At 32.2% G+C, this 20292-nt stretch overlaps 1 protein-coding gene across 1 annotated transcript; it reads left to right on the top strand.

The window, feature by feature from the left end:
- Positions 1-12228: 12228 nt before the first annotated feature.
- On the top strand, positions 12229-19090 carry LOC139891711 (chaperone protein dnaJ 13). Its single transcript, XM_071874688.1, has 13 exons — positions 12229-12571; positions 13181-13467; positions 14149-14346; positions 14460-14574; positions 14737-14823; positions 15417-15505; positions 15757-15841; positions 15981-16034; positions 16162-16242; positions 16998-17075; positions 17243-17482; positions 18106-18213; positions 18787-19090. Exons 1-13 carry the CDS (start codon positions 12422-12424, stop codon positions 18841-18843), a joined length of 1629 nt encoding a protein of 542 aa, XP_071730789.1. The 5' UTR covers positions 12229-12421; the 3' UTR covers positions 18844-19090.
- The last annotated feature ends 1202 nt before the right edge of the window (positions 19091-20292 follow it).

Raw genomic sequence — 20292 nt, 5'->3', positions numbered from 1 at the left:
TTTTGTCATGAATTATTGCTTAATTGAGTAGTGTAACATGTTTAGGTAGTTAAATGATCCAAACATTGATCCTAAACATGATTTTTAGAGATTAAAGTGGACTTTTTAGGCAAAAATTCATGAACTTGATTTATTTGATATATTTGCCAATTGAGACTTGTTTAATTGTTAGTAATGACTATTTTGACATGTTATTTGAGTTAAATGCGTATGAGCTTCGTATACATTTTCATATGTGCTTATTTGGAAAAGTGTAGAATTGTGAAAAATTATGAAAATGTGTATAAGTTTAATTTTGATTTAACATGTTATTGTGATTGTTTTAAGTTGTTATTTTGCTAACACTAATGCATATTTGGATGCACAAAAATTGTGTTTGATGTGTTTTGCAGACTGAAAGGGGTAAATCTTCATCCCAAGCTCGCAATGCTCCTCCTGAGAATGCGGAACAACAGGAGGTTGATAACTATTACAAACAAGATATACCTCAGCCAGTTATGACATTTTCAGATATGCACGTGGAAGATTTGCACCCGAACTTGAGATTTGACAGACGTTGGATAGATTATCCAAAATACCAAAGGGGCTTGCATACTCTTCATTCTAAAGTTGTTGAAGTACCTAGGGTAATAGAATGGGGACCGTTAGAAGCCGTAGAATTGGCCGAGCCAATTAGAGAATTACTTACACAGAGATATGGTAATTCTACTTTTAATGATTGGGTACGATTATTCAACATGCGTAGACCTGTATATAAAGTATGGTGTGAAGAATTATTGTGTAGTATAGAAATAAATGATCGGGTAGCTAGTTTAACCGATCGTTCTTTTATTAGATTTTTGTTAGGAGGATCGATGCGCCACATGTCTCTGCTAGACATGGCTCAGGCCTTACGTATATATACTCCTGAGGAGCTAGCATCTGCCGATTGTCGAGGGTTGATACTAAATGGTAGGAAAATTGATGAAAATTTTGATACGCATGGTGTATGGAGTCAAATGACTAGCCATCACCGATTTAAAGGGGGAAATTACTCTTATTTGGATATAGATAGAGCTGAATTAAGAGTAATTCACAGGTTTTTAGCCAATTCAATTACACAATGAGGTAAGAATAAGGAAAAGGTAAATGAGCAAGATTTATTTTACCATATGTGTATTCGAGACCCACAAAGCACTGTAAGTATACCTTATTGTGTGGGTTATTATTTATCAGCTATGGTTAAAGGGATGAGACCGCACAGTATAATAGGAGGTGGTATATTTATTACATTAATTGTTGAGTATCTCAATGTGGATATAAGTCGGGGGGATTATTAATCGAAGAACCAGAACCTCGCGATACAATTGGTTTAAATGTATATCATGGTGCTAAGGTTTTGAAGAGGCGAAATAACGCCGCAGTACAATACCATGGAAGACATCCACAGGTTGAGAGAAATCAACAGCCAGGTAATGTAGGAGGGGGAAATAAAATGACAGAAATGCAAAGGTTTATAGCTTCACAAGAGTATGAAAATGCTAGACATCGAGCATTTGAAGATTGGCAAGTTCATCAAAACCAAATCATAGCTCATTGCCAACATGTAGGTAGAAACTATATTCCTACTCCAACGCCCATATTTCCTCCCTGGTCTATAGAGATGCAACCACCGTATCCTACTTATAACCCAGCTGAAGCATTTTATAACACATACGGTTATGCATGGAACCCCTACTGGTATCAGTAATAACCCTAGTTTATTTATTTATTTTATTTTTGTAATGTTACTACATTTAACACTTATGTTGATATTGTAATAGTTTTTATAATTTTCTAACTTTTATTATTAGATTTTAATAATTTTTGAATGTGGGGTAATATACCAAACTTCAAAAATATGTATATATGTTTGCAGTTTATCTTATGTACACAACAGGGTAAAACAACGCATTTTCAAAGACTGGTATTAAGTTCAGCAAAAGCAACTAATTTTGACGACAAGATGCAAAATATATGTGATGTAACAACAAGAATGAATGAACAAATGATATGCACCATTTATCATTCAGAAAACAAACGCTAATATGTTTGGAAACTTTGGTAAAATTTAATCATTTTCTACGCTAATCACCCTCAATAATTTAAATTGTTACTAATTTCTTGCAAATGAGGGCATTGCAAGATCTTAAGTGTGGGAAGGGGTTAAATTCTTTCGGATTTTTAAAATTTTTATTTAAACACTTGGTTACCATTAAAAATACTAGTAAAGCAGTAGTTGTATTAGAATCTAGTGCTCTCTGATAATAAAGAACAGCCCTAGTCTTATATACTGACTACCCTAGTAAAAATTTTCAAAATTTTCAATTAAATGAATTCAAAATCATGTTTATACATATTTATGAACGATAAAACTAGGTGTTAAAACCGAAATTTTTGTTACCTCGGAAAGGACATAAATTGAGAAACAAACCAAAATGTTAAAATTCATTTAAAATGGAATAGAGGACAATAAAAAAGAAAATAAAAGCCAAGTGTGGGAAAAATTACCAAGTTATTTTAAACATATGTCACATATTTTTAAAGATACAATATACTTTTGCTTTGGACTAATCTAATCAGTTTTACCCAATTTACTGTAATATATTTGAAAGAAAGATGGATCTACACGATAAATCAATTCCATCATTTAAAGGAAGTAAAGTCTTCCGAAAAAGAAACGCGCTTTTTGATTTTGGTCATGAAGTTGTCGTCCAGACCAGCTGTAGGTTGATGAAAAATCTAGAAAAGTTATCTCTAAAATCAGCAGGAAATCCACGGACCTCAGCATCAGACAGGGTCGCCAAGTGGTCAGACTTATCCTAACCATGAGAGGATCTGTCTCGTAAAATGGAGAGGGCGTCGTGCAAATTAGCTTGATAAGACTAATGAATCAGATCCCCAGAAAGGATAATCTCCTTAAAGATCAAAAATCAGCTTTTAAGACTGATATTACTCAATCCTAGAGATTGACCTTAAAGATTGAGAATTACAAACTCATGGAATTCAATGATATCTAAACTCGAGCTTGAACGAGAAAATATTTTGATCAAAATTACAAACCGATTTGTTTTCTGAAAACCCATTTTTAATGCATTCATTACCATTGAACGTAAAATCCTGAGAATTCATTGGAATTTATTAGGTCACCTGAACCAAATCGGGTGTCAACCGTAAGAACGGTAGTTGCATAGCATGGTCAAAGACAGAACCTTGTGCCAGACCGAAAAATTATAGGATGAGCTTTACTATTGCTCCTACCAAGGATAGTAATTGCGTCCGACACGTTATAGACCATAATTAAAAGCATGTCAGGGGACATTGCCTTAACAGTTGCTTGTTCAACGCTTTCCTTTACAACCGGATGGTAGTTTACCGAAAGGTAATATACGGAGCAAGTATACTGGACGTGTTGCTTTCCAAATACAAGGTTAGCAAGTGGGTGACACAAAACCGCAAGTTTTGAGCTAAAATTTTCAAATCTGAAACCCACCAAACCCACAAAAACAATTTGTAAACACCGGTGAAGGGTTATTCCGGAAAACTTATCTAGGGTAAAAACTAGATTTAATTTTTAAAAGATCAAATGTTTTCATAAAGATCCAATTTCCTTAAAGGATCTAAATTTTATAGTCATGTGGGACTGTAAACCACATCGTTACTACCATTGTTTATACCGCCGTAAAGAAATCACTGATGTACAAAGTGTGAAGAATAAAGAAGTGATTCTAGTATTTCAAGACTATATTGCTTGAGGACAAGCAACGCTCAAGTGTGGGAATATTTGATAATGCTAAAAACGAACATATATTTCATAGCATTATTCCTCAAGAAAGACAAGCTTTTAGTTGCAATTGTTCTATTTACAAGTGATATTCGTTTAAATAATAAAAGGTGAAGACAAAAGACAGATTCGACGAATTGAAGACGCAAACGACCAAAAAGCTCAAAAGTACAAAATACAATCAAAGAGGTTCCAATTATTGATAAGAAACGTCTCAAAATGACAAGAGTACAAGTTACAAAACGCAAAGTACAAGATATTAAATTGTACGCAAGGACGTTCGAAAATCCGGAACCGGGACCAGAGTCAACTCTCAACGCTCGACGCAACGGACTAAAAATTACAAGTCAACTATGCACATAAATATAATATAATATATAATTAATTCTTAAAATTAATATATATATATATATATATATATATATATATATATATATATATATATATATTATATTTAAAAAAACGTCGGCAAATTAAAAGACAAAATGGTGTTAGCTGGTTTTACGAACTCCGCGAGTTGCGGAGTTTGAAGAAGAAAAGGGCCGCGAGTCGCGGAGCCCCAAAGTTTGAAAATCCCTATAAAAGCCAGCGCAATTCGACGTAAAATATATCCATAATCTATCTCTCTCTCGATATATACGTAAATATATATATATAATTTATATTTTAATTTTAATTTTAATTTTAAATCCTAATAATAAGGGTATGTTAACGAATGTTGTAAGGGTGTAAGTCGAAATTCTGTCCATGTAACGCTACGCTATTTTTAATCATTGTAAGTTATGTTTATATTATTTTCATTAATGTCTCGTAGCTAAGTTATTATTATGCTTATTTAAAACGAAGTAATCATGATGTTGGGCTAATTGCTAAAATTGGGTAATTGGGCTTTGTACCATAATTGGGGTTTGGATAAAAGAACGACACTTGTGGAAATTAGACTATGGGCTATTAATGGGTTTTATATTAACTAAACAATACCTTGTTAATTTAATATACAAACTTATAATTTGACGTATTTATATATAACCACATACGCTTGACTTGGTACGGTGGGCGAGATATCTATAAATACCAATAATTATTCATTTTACCGGACACGGAACTGGATTAATAGTTAATAGACTTGTTGAAACAGGGGTGAATTACATTCAAGGGTAATTGGTGTAATTGTTAACAAAGTAGTAAAACCTTGGTTTACACGCAGTCGATAACCTGGTGTATTCATTAAACAAAGTATTAAAACCTTGTTACAATTCGAATCCCCAATTAGTTGGAATATTTGACTTCGGGAATAAGAATAATTTGACGAAGGCTTTTGCTCTTTATATTTATGACTGATGGACTATTATGGACAAATCCGTATGGACATATTAAATAATCCAGGACAAAGAACAATTAACCCATGGGAATAAAACTAAAATCAACACATCAAACATCATGATTACGGAAGTTTAAATAAGCATAATTCTTTTATTTCATATTTAATTTCCTTTATTTTATATTTAATTGCACTTTTAATTATCGCACTTTTATTTATTGTTATTGTATTGAATTGCACTTTTAATTATCGTATTTTTTTAATTATCGCAAGTTTATTTTATCGCACTTTTATTTATTGCAATTTCATTATCGTTATTTATTTTACGCTTTAAATTAAGTCTTTTATTTATTTAATATTTTACATTAGGTTTTAACTGCGACTAAAGTTTTTAAAATCGACAAACCGGTCATTAAACGGTAAAAACCCCCCTTTATAATAATAATATTACTTATATATATATTTGTATTTTTATAAAATAAAACTAATATAGCGTTAAGCTTTGTCTAAAAGATTCCCTGTGGAACGAACCGGACTTACTAAAAACTACACTACTGTACGATTAGGTACACTGCCTATAAGTATTGTAGCAAGGTTTAAGTATATCCATTCTATAAATAAATAAATATCTTGTGTAAAATTGTATCGTATTTAATAGTATTTCCTAGTAAAATATAAGCTATTTCATATACACCTCGCTTTAACCATCATTAATCCATTGTTTATTATATCTAATGAGATATTAAATTATTACATTATCATGATATTATGATGTATTAATATATCTTAATATGATATATATACATTTAAATGTTGTTACAACGATAATCGTTACATGTATGTCTCGTTTCGAAATCCTTAAGTTAGTAGTCTTGTTTTTACATATGTAGTTCATTGTTAATATACTTAATGAGATACATACTTATCATAATATCATGTTAACTATATATATGTATATATATATATATATATATACATATACATATATATGTTATCATATAGTTTTTACAAGTTTTAACGTTCATGAATCGCCGGTCAATTTGGGTGGTCAATTGTCTATACGAAACCTATTTCAATTAATCAAGTCTTAACAAGTTTGATTGCTTAACATGTTGGAAACACTTAATTATGTAATTAACAATTTCATTTAATATATATAAACATGGAAAAGTTCGGGTCACTACACAAACTTCCCAAACTGACACCGCAATCTGAAAACTGTTCTAAAAAATAAATGAAAGTTGAATAAAGTTTAGAACCCATATCCTTTCTTCCTGTTGTGACAGTTGTTGCTGCTCAGCAAAATGCTTATCGAATGTTGTTCGATGATCAGGAAGAAATAGGATTGAAGGGTGAAAAAGAATAAGCCGAATACTTTGTGAAAGGAAAATGACAAATCATTTGCTAAGAAAAAATATTCCACCTTCCATGAAGGAAAGCCCAACAAAAGACGCCGAATGTTTCCATTGTGGAAAGGTTGGCAATTGGAGAAGGAAGTTGTCCTATCTTCCAATCTGAGCTGAGAAAAGGCAACGCTGGTGAGACTAGCAAATCAGGTATATTCCATATACAGTTATATACTTCTTCTAGTGATTCCTGGATTTTTGTTAACTGGTTGTAGCCTTCACACCTGTAACAATATGAAGGGAATGAGAAGAAGTAATAGACTGAAGAAAGACACACTAGATTTGTAAGTAGGCAAGGGGGATTAAGCCTTTGTTAAAGCTATTGGTACCTCTGAACTTACTTCTCTAAGTGGTCTTATTGTTTTATTGGAACAATAGCATTATGTTCTCAATACTGCGAGCGACATAGTTTGAAAGATGCTAGTTTTGAACTTGCATTTACATACTTAGGTATTTCAGTTTCTAAGGAAAATATATTTATCTTAATACCTATCCATGTGATGGTATTTTTGAAATTGATATGCATAGTGTAATTTCAAATGAGAATTTTGTGTATACCTACATCGCCAAAGTCTTCAAGCAAGACTTGAATAAGACCTATCTATGACATTGTCATATTGTTCATATAAACAAACAATGCATTTCAAAACTCCAATCTAATGGACTTTTGGAATCAATTGACTCTGAGTCATTTGATGTATGCGAGTCATGTTTATGTGAAAAGATGACAAATGCTTCTTTCTCCGATTTAGGTAAAAGAGTTAAAGATCTTTTAGGACTAATACATACTGTTGTATGTAGCCCTTTAAGAACAATGTATAGATTTAGTTAATTTTACTTCATTACATTTACTGATGAGTACAGTTGCTATGATTATGTTCACTTGCTGAAACATAAATATAAAGCTATTTTAACATTCAAAAGTATTCCAAAATGAAGTAGATAATCAGCTTAGAAAGACCATTAAAGCACTTCGCTCCGATGGAGTAAGTGAGTTTATGAGTCAAGAGTTTTTGGACCACCTAAAGAATTGTGGGATTATCTCATAGTTCACTCTACCTTACACACCACAACACGATGGTGTGTCTGAGTAAGAGGAATCGAACTTTACTTGATATAGTTTGATTTATGATGAGTCTGATTTCTCTACTACCGTCTTTTAGAGATATGCATGAGAGTCTGCTACAGGCATACTCAATGTGATTCCAACTATGAAGGTAGAAAAGACACCATATGAGTTATGGCATGGGAAGAATCCCAAGTTGTCTTATCTGAAAGTCTGGGGTTGTAAAGCGTACGTGAAGCATGACACTTCAAACAAATTAGAACCCAGAACTATCTAATGTTACTTTGTACGATACATAAAGGAAACAATGAGTTACTACTTTTACTACCAAGCTGAAGACAACGCATTTTCTGCTTAGTCTGCTGAATTCCTGAAAAGAGATCTTCTCTTACACGAAGTCAGTGGAAGTAAAGTAGATCTTGAAGAAATTCAAGTACTTTAAAGTAACATACCTTCAGTAAGCAATAGCAATCCACACGTTGAAACTGAGCGCACTGTTGGTGAGTTAGAACGTGTTACACCTGCACTTTATAGATCTAGTAGAACTCATCGGCTTATGAGGTTTAATTATCTGCTTAATTCAGATAAACCTCAACTAAGGGATTATGATGAACCCTCTAGCTGCGTGAGGCCATATCAGATCCTGAATCTGAAAATGACTAGATTCTATGAATACAGATATGCAGTCCATGAAGGATAATCAAGTATGAGACTTGATTGATCTTCTACCCAATTGTAAGACAATGAGGTAAAAATAGGTCTTCAAAGGAAGACTGATATGGACGGTAATGTAAACACTTTTAAAGCTCGATTGGTGAGAAAAGGTTATGATGAAAGTTTTTCACCAGTCGCGAGCCTTAAAACAATTAGGATACTTATTGCCATGTTTACTTTTCATGATAATAAAATATGGCTACTGGATGTCAAAACCGCTTTCCAAAATGGCGACCTAAGCGAGGACGTATATATGGTTCAGCCGGAAGGGTTTATGAATCCTAAGCATCCTAATAAAGTATGCAAGCTTCTAAAATTCATTTATAGATTAAAGCAAGCATCCAGGAGCTAGAATCTTAAGTTTAATGAGAAAATCAAAGTGTTTAATTTTTCTTAAAACTAAGATAAGCCATGAGTTTACATTAGAGCTAGTGGTAGCAAAGTAGTCTTCTTGATCTTATATGTTGATGACATATTACTTATTAGAAATAACACTCTAACTTGCAAGATGTCAAGTCTTGGCTTAGAAAATGTATATCCATAAAGGATCTTGATGAAACTACTTATATTATTGGAATGAGGATCTATACAATAGATCCAATTGGCTTATTGATTTGAATCAAAGTACATACATTATCTTGCAGAGATTTAGCATGCAAAACTCCAAGCATGGAGCTTTGTCAATGCAAAAGGGCATAACCATGAGAAAGTCTCAAAAGTCCTATCACATCAGATGAGATGAGACAAATAAAATGTATCACATATGCTTCGGCTATATGATCCATTATGTATGCCATGATATGTACTATACTCGAGGTTTCGTTAGTTTTGAGTTTGACGAGTCATTGTCAACATAATCTAGGTGAAGTACATTGGATTGTTGTTAAGAATATTCTTTAGTATTTGCAGAGTACTAATGATATGTTCTTGGTTTACGGTGGTTTGGAAAAAGAGTTAAGTATTAAGTTTTATACTGATTCTAGTTTCCAAACTGATCAAGATGATTCTCGATCCAGTCACGTTGTTTTTTTTTGTCATGATGGGCAAGACAGTTGATTGGAAGAGCTCTAGGCAGAGCACTATTGAACAATCTATAACAAAAGCAGAATACATTGTTGACTGAGAAGCTGCTCAGAAAGCTGTCTGGATAAGGAAGTTTGTTGTTATACTCAGAGTAGTACACAATATTTAATCTTCTATAATATGTACTGTGATAGTTCGAATGTTAATATACTTTTGAAAGAATCACATGTACATAAAAGTATCTGGCACATTCTTCAAAAGTTTGACTACATTCATTAAGTCATTAAGAGGAATGATATTAGTATTCTTAAAGGTTCATACAAATAATATTGTGACTGACCCGTTCACGAAGCCCATGATGCACAACAAGCATGATGATCATGCTAGTAGTATTGGACTTCGTTATGCTACTGATCTTTTTCATTTGTAATTTAATATTTGGATATTTTTGGAACATTAAGCAGTTTTATATTAATGAATTGACATACTTGATATGGCCGTTTTCATTTATATCACTGTGTTCTATATTAGCATGTTTAATCCATGAATAATTGTTGATTATTTAAAATCTCCAAAATCGGTCATGTTATGGGAATAACATGAATTAAGTTTACTATGAAATTTTGGTTATATTCATTGATGATGAATAGTTAACTTGTTGAGACCAAAATTCATATGTATTCATTGATGATGAATTTGGAATGACCCAACCATGAGATGTCACTACATGGATCGTAGTCAGTAGTGAATCTTTTAGTGATTATGTCTTTGTGTCCTTAGACTTGAGATGCACGCCCGTCTTGATGAGTGTAGCATTGTACTTTGATATGGTTAAACGCTGTCCTGAATAAGGCTGTTATAAAGGCCATTATTGGGTATAATGTAAAGCTCGTGATAGACACGTGTATGCAATATAGGATTTGTTCATCTAAAATGTTTGGAGTTAGATACTTTTTGAGCTCCTCGATGAATGAATAAGATATTTGTGTGGCCGCACCCAGATGTAATTAAGATGATACTTAATTAATTTGGTGATCTAATTCAGTTCTAAGATCAAGAAACAAAATTGTTAAACAAATGAGAATGACCGATAATCCATATCTCAAGTTTAACTAAAGTATCTGAAACAAACGGACGAATGACATTTAAAACTTACCATAAACAGTTTCTCGAAACTACCCTCACATGAATTTGGGGACAACGACGTGTTGCTAGACGCTTACCATTGTTTGTATAGTTACTTAGTGTTGTGCCATGCACAAGTGGGAGTCTGTAGGATTAATGTGCAAGGTACAACATATAACTATATGGCCAACTTCATTTGAGTCTTCGGGGTCACACACATATACACCGAGACGTCAAATAAAATATATATATGATGTATATATATTACTTAAGTAACAAAATAGTAAATCGAAATTAATTCATTTACTATTCATATGAATAGTAAATGAAATGAAATTAATTAATTTACTATTCACATGAAAACGATATGATAGAAATTATTAATCATAAGTTACATAACATACCCCTAAAGTATTTGAGAAATACTACTTTATGAATATAATATATTTAAAGGTTCACGGGTGTTTGAGATAATGCAAATAAGAAACAAAAGCATACAGCTCATATTCCTTGGTCCGTGAGTTACAAAAGAAAAAGAAAAACCACTAAGTTTTTTTTTTTTACGTGGATTGTTAACATGTATATAATATACATGTGTTTTGTTTACTAATGAGATGAAAATGAATCCCATTCATATCTTTTTCATGTGAACGTCTAAAAATAAATTAATCAAAATCCTTTCTTGTTTCGGTTTTCAAAAACCATATACGAGGAGTATTATTTATTGTTGATTAATATAATTTGATTATATTAATTTACGGTACTTGGGTTTGGACTAGCATCCATTGGCGTCGTTTGAAGTGTAGTGTGGACTACCCTAAGAGACGGTCATACTTTTGATCGTATGTTTCTCTCCTTCAATTAGTTTCTTCAAGAAAGGTTTCTCTCCGTTCATCAGTTTCTTCAAGAAAGGTATATCGTTTACTCACTTTGTGAATTACATATTTCGACAATTATTAGTGGTGTAACTGGATTTTTGGGACCGTTAATCATGTGCATGTTTTATTAACTTTAAATATATGAATATTTAATTTTGTAAATGGTTTATAAAATAATAATTTACTATTATTTTAACTATCCGCTGCGTTAATATGAACTAAAAGTACACACGATTTTTCATCAGATTGGATCTTTTTCAATAAATTAAACAACCCAAATCGGATATGAACAAAATGAATAACTGCGATTATTAGAACAAATTGTTAACGGAGAACATTACCTGGTGAGTTTGATGAAAATGGAAATCGGTCGGCTGCTAACTCACACACTCATTCAATTACTAATAACTTATTAGTCTCTCCCCCAATACAAATTGCAATGAAAGAGAGGCGTTTGAGGTTTTGTTCTTGGTTTGGTGACAATAGAATTGTTTAAAAAATTTGTGTGATGGATTAGAGGTGGCGAAGATGAATGCCAGAAGCTTCCAGAGAATGTAACAGACGGTGGAGTTTTTTTTAAGATCTGAAGAGGATTTTCAAGGGCATGAGAAATTACAAAAATACCCTTACTGTTGGTGAATAGTAAAAAAGTTTTGCTCAATTGTAACATTATTAATATTAATATTAATATTAATATTAATATTAATATTAATATTAATTAATTAATAGTAATTAATTAATATCCCGAATAAGTTATTTTGTACTAAGTGCAAGTGCATTTTATTAAAAAGAAATTTCTCTCAAATCAAAAGGTCTAATTCTGTAAAGTTGCAAAACAATTTTCTTCGGACCCACCCACCCACCCACCCACACGTCCACAAACAGCGTATTCAGTCACACATAACTTGAAACCCTCTAAAAACCCCAAACCAAATTTTTACAATCCAGAATAACAATCATCCACTATTCATCTGATGTTTGCAGCAGCAATCTTTACTCGTTAAAGACAATAACCCTTTTCACTTCTTAATTCACTCTTAGAATTAGAACCCTAATAATAATAATAAGGGAATCAATTTTGAAGTAATGAAAGAAGGTGAAGATAATAATAATAATAATAACAAAGAATTGTATGCTTTACTTCATGTATCACCCGAAGCTTCAGATGAAGAAATCCGTAAAGCTTATCGCCAATGGGCTCAAATTTATCATCCTGATAAATACCAAGCTCAACAGGCAATCAATCCCCCCCTTTTTCTCTTGCTAATCTTATCTTATTATACTTTAATTTAATTTAATATTTAACTTTAATATTAGGCTTTCTGTATTCATTGAGATTACGATGAGCTATTTATTGGTTTTGGTTAGCCTTTTTGAGTAATCTTTGTTTTTTTTGTGATTATTTATTGGTATCATCATTTATTTGTGGTGAAATAGATAGAATTACACCTTTGAAATCAATAAGATGTACTCCGTAATAACAATCAATCAGTGTAGGTATTTGTTTCAACATAATAATGCATAATATTTGTTTCGATTTGTAATGTATTTGCTTTACCATTGAGTAGTAGGTTTTGCTAGTTTGCAGAACAATCTACACTCTGTATATATGTTAATTAAGCTCTAATCTCTTTGATAGTTTTCTTGCCAAATTGTTTCAAATGTTAAATCGTTTCAAATGTTAAATTGTTTCGTAATGGTTTAGCAAAATATGAGTCTACTTTAGTTATACGTTATGAACCTCATGAATGACAGGCGACTAATAGTTCAGGTCATGTAAGGTTGTATATATATTAATGAAACTAACCTTCAATATTTAACATGTTTTGTACTTTTTGATTTCAGATGAAGGATGTAGCTACAGAAAACTTTCAGAAGATATGTGAAGCGTATGAGATATTGTGTGATGAGAATAAAAGACAGATATATGATTTATACGGTATGGAAGGGTTAACATCTGGATTAGAACTTGGTCCAAAGTTAAATAAAGTGGAAGAAATTAAGGAAGAACTCGAAAGACTAAAACGTAGAAGAGAAGAAGAAATAAAAGCCGCCAATTTTCAACCTTCGGGTGTAATTCTCGCCCAGCTATCACTTCCAAGTTTTCTAGCTGGGCATGGTTTAATGAGAGCGTATGACTTCTTATTCTTGACTAAACTTATTTTTTTGATCAAATCATCTGATACGTATATTGATATTTAATTAAAATGTATTTAATTTTGATTATTATTGTAGTTTTACAATTACATTAAGATTTCTTGCAATTATAGAAAAGATGACATCAAATGTCTTAGGTTGCAAAATGGGCGGGTCTCGAGAACACATTTTCTCTCGATCTGTTTAATATCTTTTATTATATCTGTAATGTGCTAATATGACTATAATAAATATATATTTACATGAATTATCTCACTTCCATGCTGTTTTATCTTAGTAATCTTTTTAGCATACGCCAGTTGACCCGTTAAAGATAAAGCATAACCCAAAACAGCCTTTTTTTTTTACGTGATTGCAGTGCCACCTTTATCAAAATTGTAGTAATTTTTTTTTATCTATATCTACCGATTGCCTACTTAGACTCTGAATATCAAAGAAGCTACCTAAGCCATTATAGTTCAAAATTGAAAATTGTATAGCTTATAGAACTAATGTAGATTAATAGGTCACGTTATTATTCTCTTCATGGGACTTGTATATTTTTTTGTGATGATGTGTAAATGTGACCCATATTGCTAGACATAAGTTATCAGGTTCATAACATGATGCTAATCTTGACATTTTGAATTTTTTTTTTTTTGAATATAAATTTGCAGAATGTCGATGAGCAGTGAAATCCAATCTCAAATATCAAAAAATAATGTGATTGCTTTTGGTGGGACCCTTGCAGTAAAAGGAAGTGATGGTGATGCAGCTGCTAATGCTGTATTTAGGCATCAGTTATCTTCTGTATCTTCTGTTGAAATCATGGCGTCTGCTGGTTTACGTGGATTAATTGGCGTACAGACATCTCGGTAATTTTTTATTTTTTTTATATTTATCTATATATTTTTATTTTTCAGATTTATATTGCAATTGTTATCTAGTTGGAGATGTTATTGACTTTTTTTTTAATTAATTGGTTCAGCCAGCTGTCTCGTCATGCTAATGCAACAATGGGGCTTGCCATGTCACTAAAAGATGGTTCAATAAATCTTTCTAATGCTTGGAACCGTCAGCTCTCCCCAACAACAAATGCGAGTGTACGATGTTCTTCCATTTATTTTATTACTATTTTTAATAATTACGGAGTATATTTTTTGGCTTCTCAAAACATTTTGGAGATTATCACTTAAAGCGATAAAGTAATTAATGCTACTTTTACTTGTCATTTTAAACAAATATGTTTTATGTCCTGTTTTCAGATAGAGTTGAATTTAGGGTCAGACTCCTCAGTTGCTATTGGATGGCGAAAGAAAGATGAGAAGATGGCTGCAGCTGGAGAGATTAAGGTAAGTTTTTGCTTACTTATTACCGAGTACTTGTTTTTAGTTTTTCATATCTTTGCTAAACACATTCTGGAAATTTTGCTTTTATGTTTTCTAATATGCTATTTATTCCTAATGTTATACTATACACACACACACATATACTATAGACGTACATTCTATATATTTATAGGTTTCAATAATATACTAAAGTATTTATTCATTTTTTTATTTATCTATGCTATGTATTTGTTAATGTGTGTGTATGTGTGTGTGTGCGCGCGCGCACACACACACACACGCACGCGCGCGCACACACACACACACACACACTCACTTTCATCATATAAATTTATGGTTCATTTAATAAGTTTATCATAGAATAAGTTTATGGCGTGTAATTTTTTATCCACTTATATTTTAATTTATTTTATATAAGAGATAAGATTTATAGTTTATCAAGATATATATCTACACAAAAACACACACACACATACATACATATATATAATAACAATTAATAGTCTTTTGTAAAGCATTCACGCTTTTAATGATCATGATTCCTCAAAAACTTATTACTTCACTTTTTAATGATTATGATTTCCCAAACATTGTAGATTGGCACAAGCGAAATTGGTGCCGTTGCTCGCTATACTCGACGTTTCTCCGAAAAGTCCCATGGCCGTATTACTGGAAAAATCGGAAGGTACTTTCTGAATATGTTATACTATTATTTTTTCCCTTGTACTACCGTCCTATTCAGTTTTACTACTTATATCCAGTGGTGCTACGTTAGATTGCAAAACATAGTTGATAGAATGCTTCTTAGAACACTTAATAAACAACTTTTCAATTTGACTGTTATTTATACATGCTGCTATTATTGGTATGTATGTACTTAGCATCAAGAAGTTAAAATTTAACTTGATAAATATATTATCAATGTTGTTATTGTAGCTCTGCGCTTGAACTTGAAATAGGGGGAGGAAGAAAAATATCAAACTTTAGCACTGTTAGAATGATGTACACAATTGGGATTCAGGTACCTGCCTCATACTTCAATTTTCTTTATTTTTTTTTTAATGGCAAAAAAAAAAAAAAAAATGAAGTGGCATTGGGTTTTTTTTCATGTGCTGTATCGATCTTTTTTTTTTTTTAACGATCTATTATTTTATCCACAGGGTATATACTGGAAACTAGAGTTACATCGTGGTGCCCAAAAGTTGGTTGTTCCTGTAAGTTGTTGCCTTATATTGGATCGAATATTATTATTGTTTTTTTTTATTTTGTTTTCTGATAAACATATTATTACCAACAGTTTATTTGTAAAGGATTGTGCTTATGACAAGTTACTGCTTGCAGATTTTTCTTTCGAGGCATTTTAATCCTGTTTTTGCTGCGGGAGCATTTCTCCTTCCAACTACACTTTATTTTACCCTCAAGGTATATATTAAATCTAACCAATATTGCCCGCATTGCATATAGTTAAAGTAGTTATACACTTCAAAAGTCAGCTCTTTGTGAATATGTTATTGCATTTGTTTGCACTCTTTTTGCCACATAAAGAAATTCAATCTTTGATCTAGACTGTTCAGGGAAACATTTGATCAATAATCAAAAAGTACTTTTTAGACCAATTAGAATAAAGGTTTCTTATAGAAACAACAAGGGTTTTCAGTTTTCACACACATCTTACATAAAACTTGAAATGGTATATTATTGATTTTTTTGCAGTATTCGTAGGACATGAGGGAGTATGTTTATATATATATACATAAATATAAGTAACACAAGCGAGTAATTAATAACTTTTGAAGTGGATTGGGAACCGGTATACTAGTTTGATGATTTGTGAATCTTGTCAATGGTAAACTTTTAATGTTTCTCAAGTTACTTTTGGAAAATTGAGGTAATTTATTTCCCTAAATTTTTGAAACTTAATTGTTTTTTTTTTTTTTTTTTTTTTTTGGTTCTCATGATAATTGCAAACTATTATCCATTACTAGCGGGGTTTTTCTTTGAAAATATCGGGCATACTTTTCTAGAAAGTTTTCAAGCTACTAATAATAATTTATCTATCGTTACAAAACGAATGTTGTTGATTTCAGTCCAAAACTAATCGATGTTTGAGATGTATGCAGTAAGTGCCAGTTTATTATCGTTGGCTACATTTGATGATAATTTTAAAATGTATGCAGTCACTCGTTTTCAAACCTTATTATCGTAGACGAGAAAAGCAACAGGCACTCGAGAATATGGAACAGACTCGTACTCAGGTATTCATTACTCTGTTTTTGTTTGTTTATCGATTACTGATTCTTTGAACTGTGTAATCACTTTAAAAACATAAACTTAAACACTTCTCGAGTCAAATTTGCTAAAATTAAGAAAGGAAATGTTTGACCATCCAAGTCAAGTCAAATAAGCGTTTTGTGAGTTGTAGGTTCAAGAAGCAAAAAAAGCAGCAGAAAAAGCTCAACAGTTGTTGCAAACGGTGGCCAATAGGAAACGAAATAAACAAACCGAGACCAATGGATTGGTTATTATTAAAGCGTTTTATGGAAACCCTAAAGCGTTGAAAAATATAGACAATCCAGAAGAGAATAAGGACGAATTAGCTTCACAAATTGTGGATGTAACCTTACCTTTAAATTTCTTAGTCAGCGATTCGGGGCAACTTAAGGTTAGTTATAATTAACTTTTCTAAATATTTGGTTTGAATTCATGAAACTTGGTGATGTTATACTTATTTTACAATAATTCATGTGTTTAGTCACCCTTAGTTCGAAAGGGTGCTAGACCCGGTCAATGTTTCGGAACTCTGAATTACTAGGCGAGCACTCGGTTTTTGCAGCTTGGGGAGCACTCGGTCGAACTTGGTCAAAGCTCGGTTAAACTAGGTCAAAACTTGGAACTACTCTGAAAATCGGTTAAACTCGTTCAAAACTAAATGGTCAAAACTCGGTCAAAGGCGGTCAAAGTCAAACTTGGTCAACCTCCGACTACTACCCGAGTACTCCCCGAGTTTCCGAGTACTCCTTAAAAAGTCCTGGCCCATTACTTTCATGTAGCAGTTTTTGCAAACTTGACCTGGTGCATATATGTTTTCTATTTTTTGTTGGTATAACCAATATAAACTTTATAATTTTTACAATAAAGGAGTACGTTGATAATTTTATAGAAGATGTTGTCTTAGTTGTCTTAAATTGGTATATGTTTAACTTTAAAAAGCAAAAAATGTATCTTATTTAGATACAAGTAGGAATTTATGATACCATATACATAATTAAGTTTTTATTGTTTTAGTTACATGAAGGTGTAAAGAAATCTGGAATTATGGGCTTTTGTGATCCTTGCCCCGGTGAAACCAAGAAACTACGCGTCAAGTACACTTACGCTGGCAGTAGATACGAGGTAACCCTATTGATGTTAGAGGTGGCAAAATGGGTGGGTCAGGTGGATTGGAAACGGGTTGGCCCGTCCTAAATCTAATGTTTTCTATGGTTATCAATTATGATAACAGATACTAAATAATTTCAATATTACTATAGTTTTCTTTTTAATTAAATGGTATGCATTATTATTATTTAATTATGATTACAAATATTAAATAATTTCAAATTACAATATTACAATAATATATAGCTTTTAATTAAATAGTTAGCTTCTTTATGCATTATAATGCCGTTTTGCCCTGTTCACATGAATATGGAACATAAGCATCACTAAGAGCCCCGTGATCGGGGCCTGAGATCCTTGCAAAAGGTACCGGGTTCAAATATTGCGGTGGCAAGAGAAGGTTTTGTAAACGGTCATGGATTAATCCGGTTAAGTAAAATTACTCGCCCTCGTGGGTAACTAGAAAAGGGAAAACTTTACCCCTTTCAAATGTAGATGGGACAAATTTGACACCTTAAGCGATTGTATGCATTTCATTTTCTGTTTCTCTTACGTCAATCACTTGACAAATCTTACATTATGAAACAGGTTGAGGTTGATGATCTTCAAGAACTGATATTACCTCAGGAAGAACACAGAATATGATCAAATGTTACAGATTTATGAGTTTCCTTCCAACATTTTTGCGTATGCATAATTAGAGGTACCATAGAAATTAGACAAGTTTATAATGAATGTTGTTTTCAATAATTTATATGAATTTGATTTTCTTTCCTGGCGGTTTGGCCATTGATGATTTTGGAAAGTAGTTGTTCATTTACGAGGTTTATTGCATTTGCTGAATGACTTTGAACACACACTGAAATATGAAGGGAAAAACCGTTGAATGCTACAACGATTATTTTTAGTTATTGTTTGATCTTAAAATGCTACTCGTACAATTTAGAATCTTGATGAGCCAATTAAAAAGGCAAAGTAGACGATAGATGCCAAAAAAAGTACTCCGTACTGTATTTTTTTGAGACGGAATAATCAAATGATAAACTCACGCGAAAATTGTATGGTACCGGCATAAGAGGAAGGCGGTGGCAAATAGTTTGGAGCAGACTTATGGTGGTCTGATCGTTGGTTCGTGAAAGTGGTTGGATGTGGTCAGTGGCGGATTCAAGAATGTTTTTCGACGGGTACAAAACTTTAAAACTTTGAAAAAAATTAGAGAAAAACGTCAAATCTTAACATATAAATACACTAAAGATGCGTTTGGTTGACAGAATCCCATGAGATTTCAACAGAATTGAAATTTTATATCATTGTATGGTGTGTTAGGTTCAAAAAATTCAAAAAATTTGATTTCGTTGAAATCTTAACACTCCACCATTCGAAGGAATTGTTAATTCCTTTAAAAATGTGGTGAAATTTAATTCCACTCCCATTCCCATCTTCAACCTTCAAAAATGAATTTTACGTTTAGCATTCATGTTTCCCATTACGTTTATTTAAGTAATTAAATTTTACGGTTACGTTTCGTGTTTTCGTTTTGCGTTTTCGTTTCAGCTTACGATTCACGAATCTGAAGACGGAAACGCGAATTGTAAAGATATAACTTGAATTTGAAATCTAAACGCAAGTCCGAAAATTCAAACGAAAAACAGAAACATTTAATTTTTCTTTTATAAGATTTTAGTTATTTTATAAAATAAATCTCCATTTCATTCCATGTCAATAAAAATCAATGTATTTTTCGGCATCGGGGTGACGTCTGGGTCCCAATGTCCGAGGTTTACCTGTTATTGAGAGCCAAAGGGCTCGTTCATAGGAGGGTTCCTCGTTATCATAAAAAATGTATTTTTTTCAAAATCCATGAAATTTATCAATTCTAGAATCTTCGGATTCATTTGACATATTTCATTCCTTTCAAAAACGTTTTTTCAACCAAATATGGTCTAAACTTATAACTTTAACGTATAAATATACTAAAAAAATTCGATCAAAGGGAACGTAAGACCCAGCTTCTTCTTAGCACCGCCCCTAGATGCGGTGGTGTTAGAAAATAGAAAGTAAGGAACACAAATTGACGTGACACATTCTTATCAG

The sequence above is a fragment of the Rutidosis leptorrhynchoides genome, chromosome 2 (assembly GCF_046630445.1).
Source record: "Rutidosis leptorrhynchoides isolate AG116_Rl617_1_P2 chromosome 2, CSIRO_AGI_Rlap_v1, whole genome shotgun sequence".
Classification (NCBI taxonomy): domain Eukaryota; kingdom Viridiplantae; phylum Streptophyta; class Magnoliopsida; order Asterales; family Asteraceae; genus Rutidosis; species Rutidosis leptorrhynchoides.
Note: the sequence above shows the minus strand (reverse complement) of the source record. Positions and strands in the feature narration are given on the sequence as shown.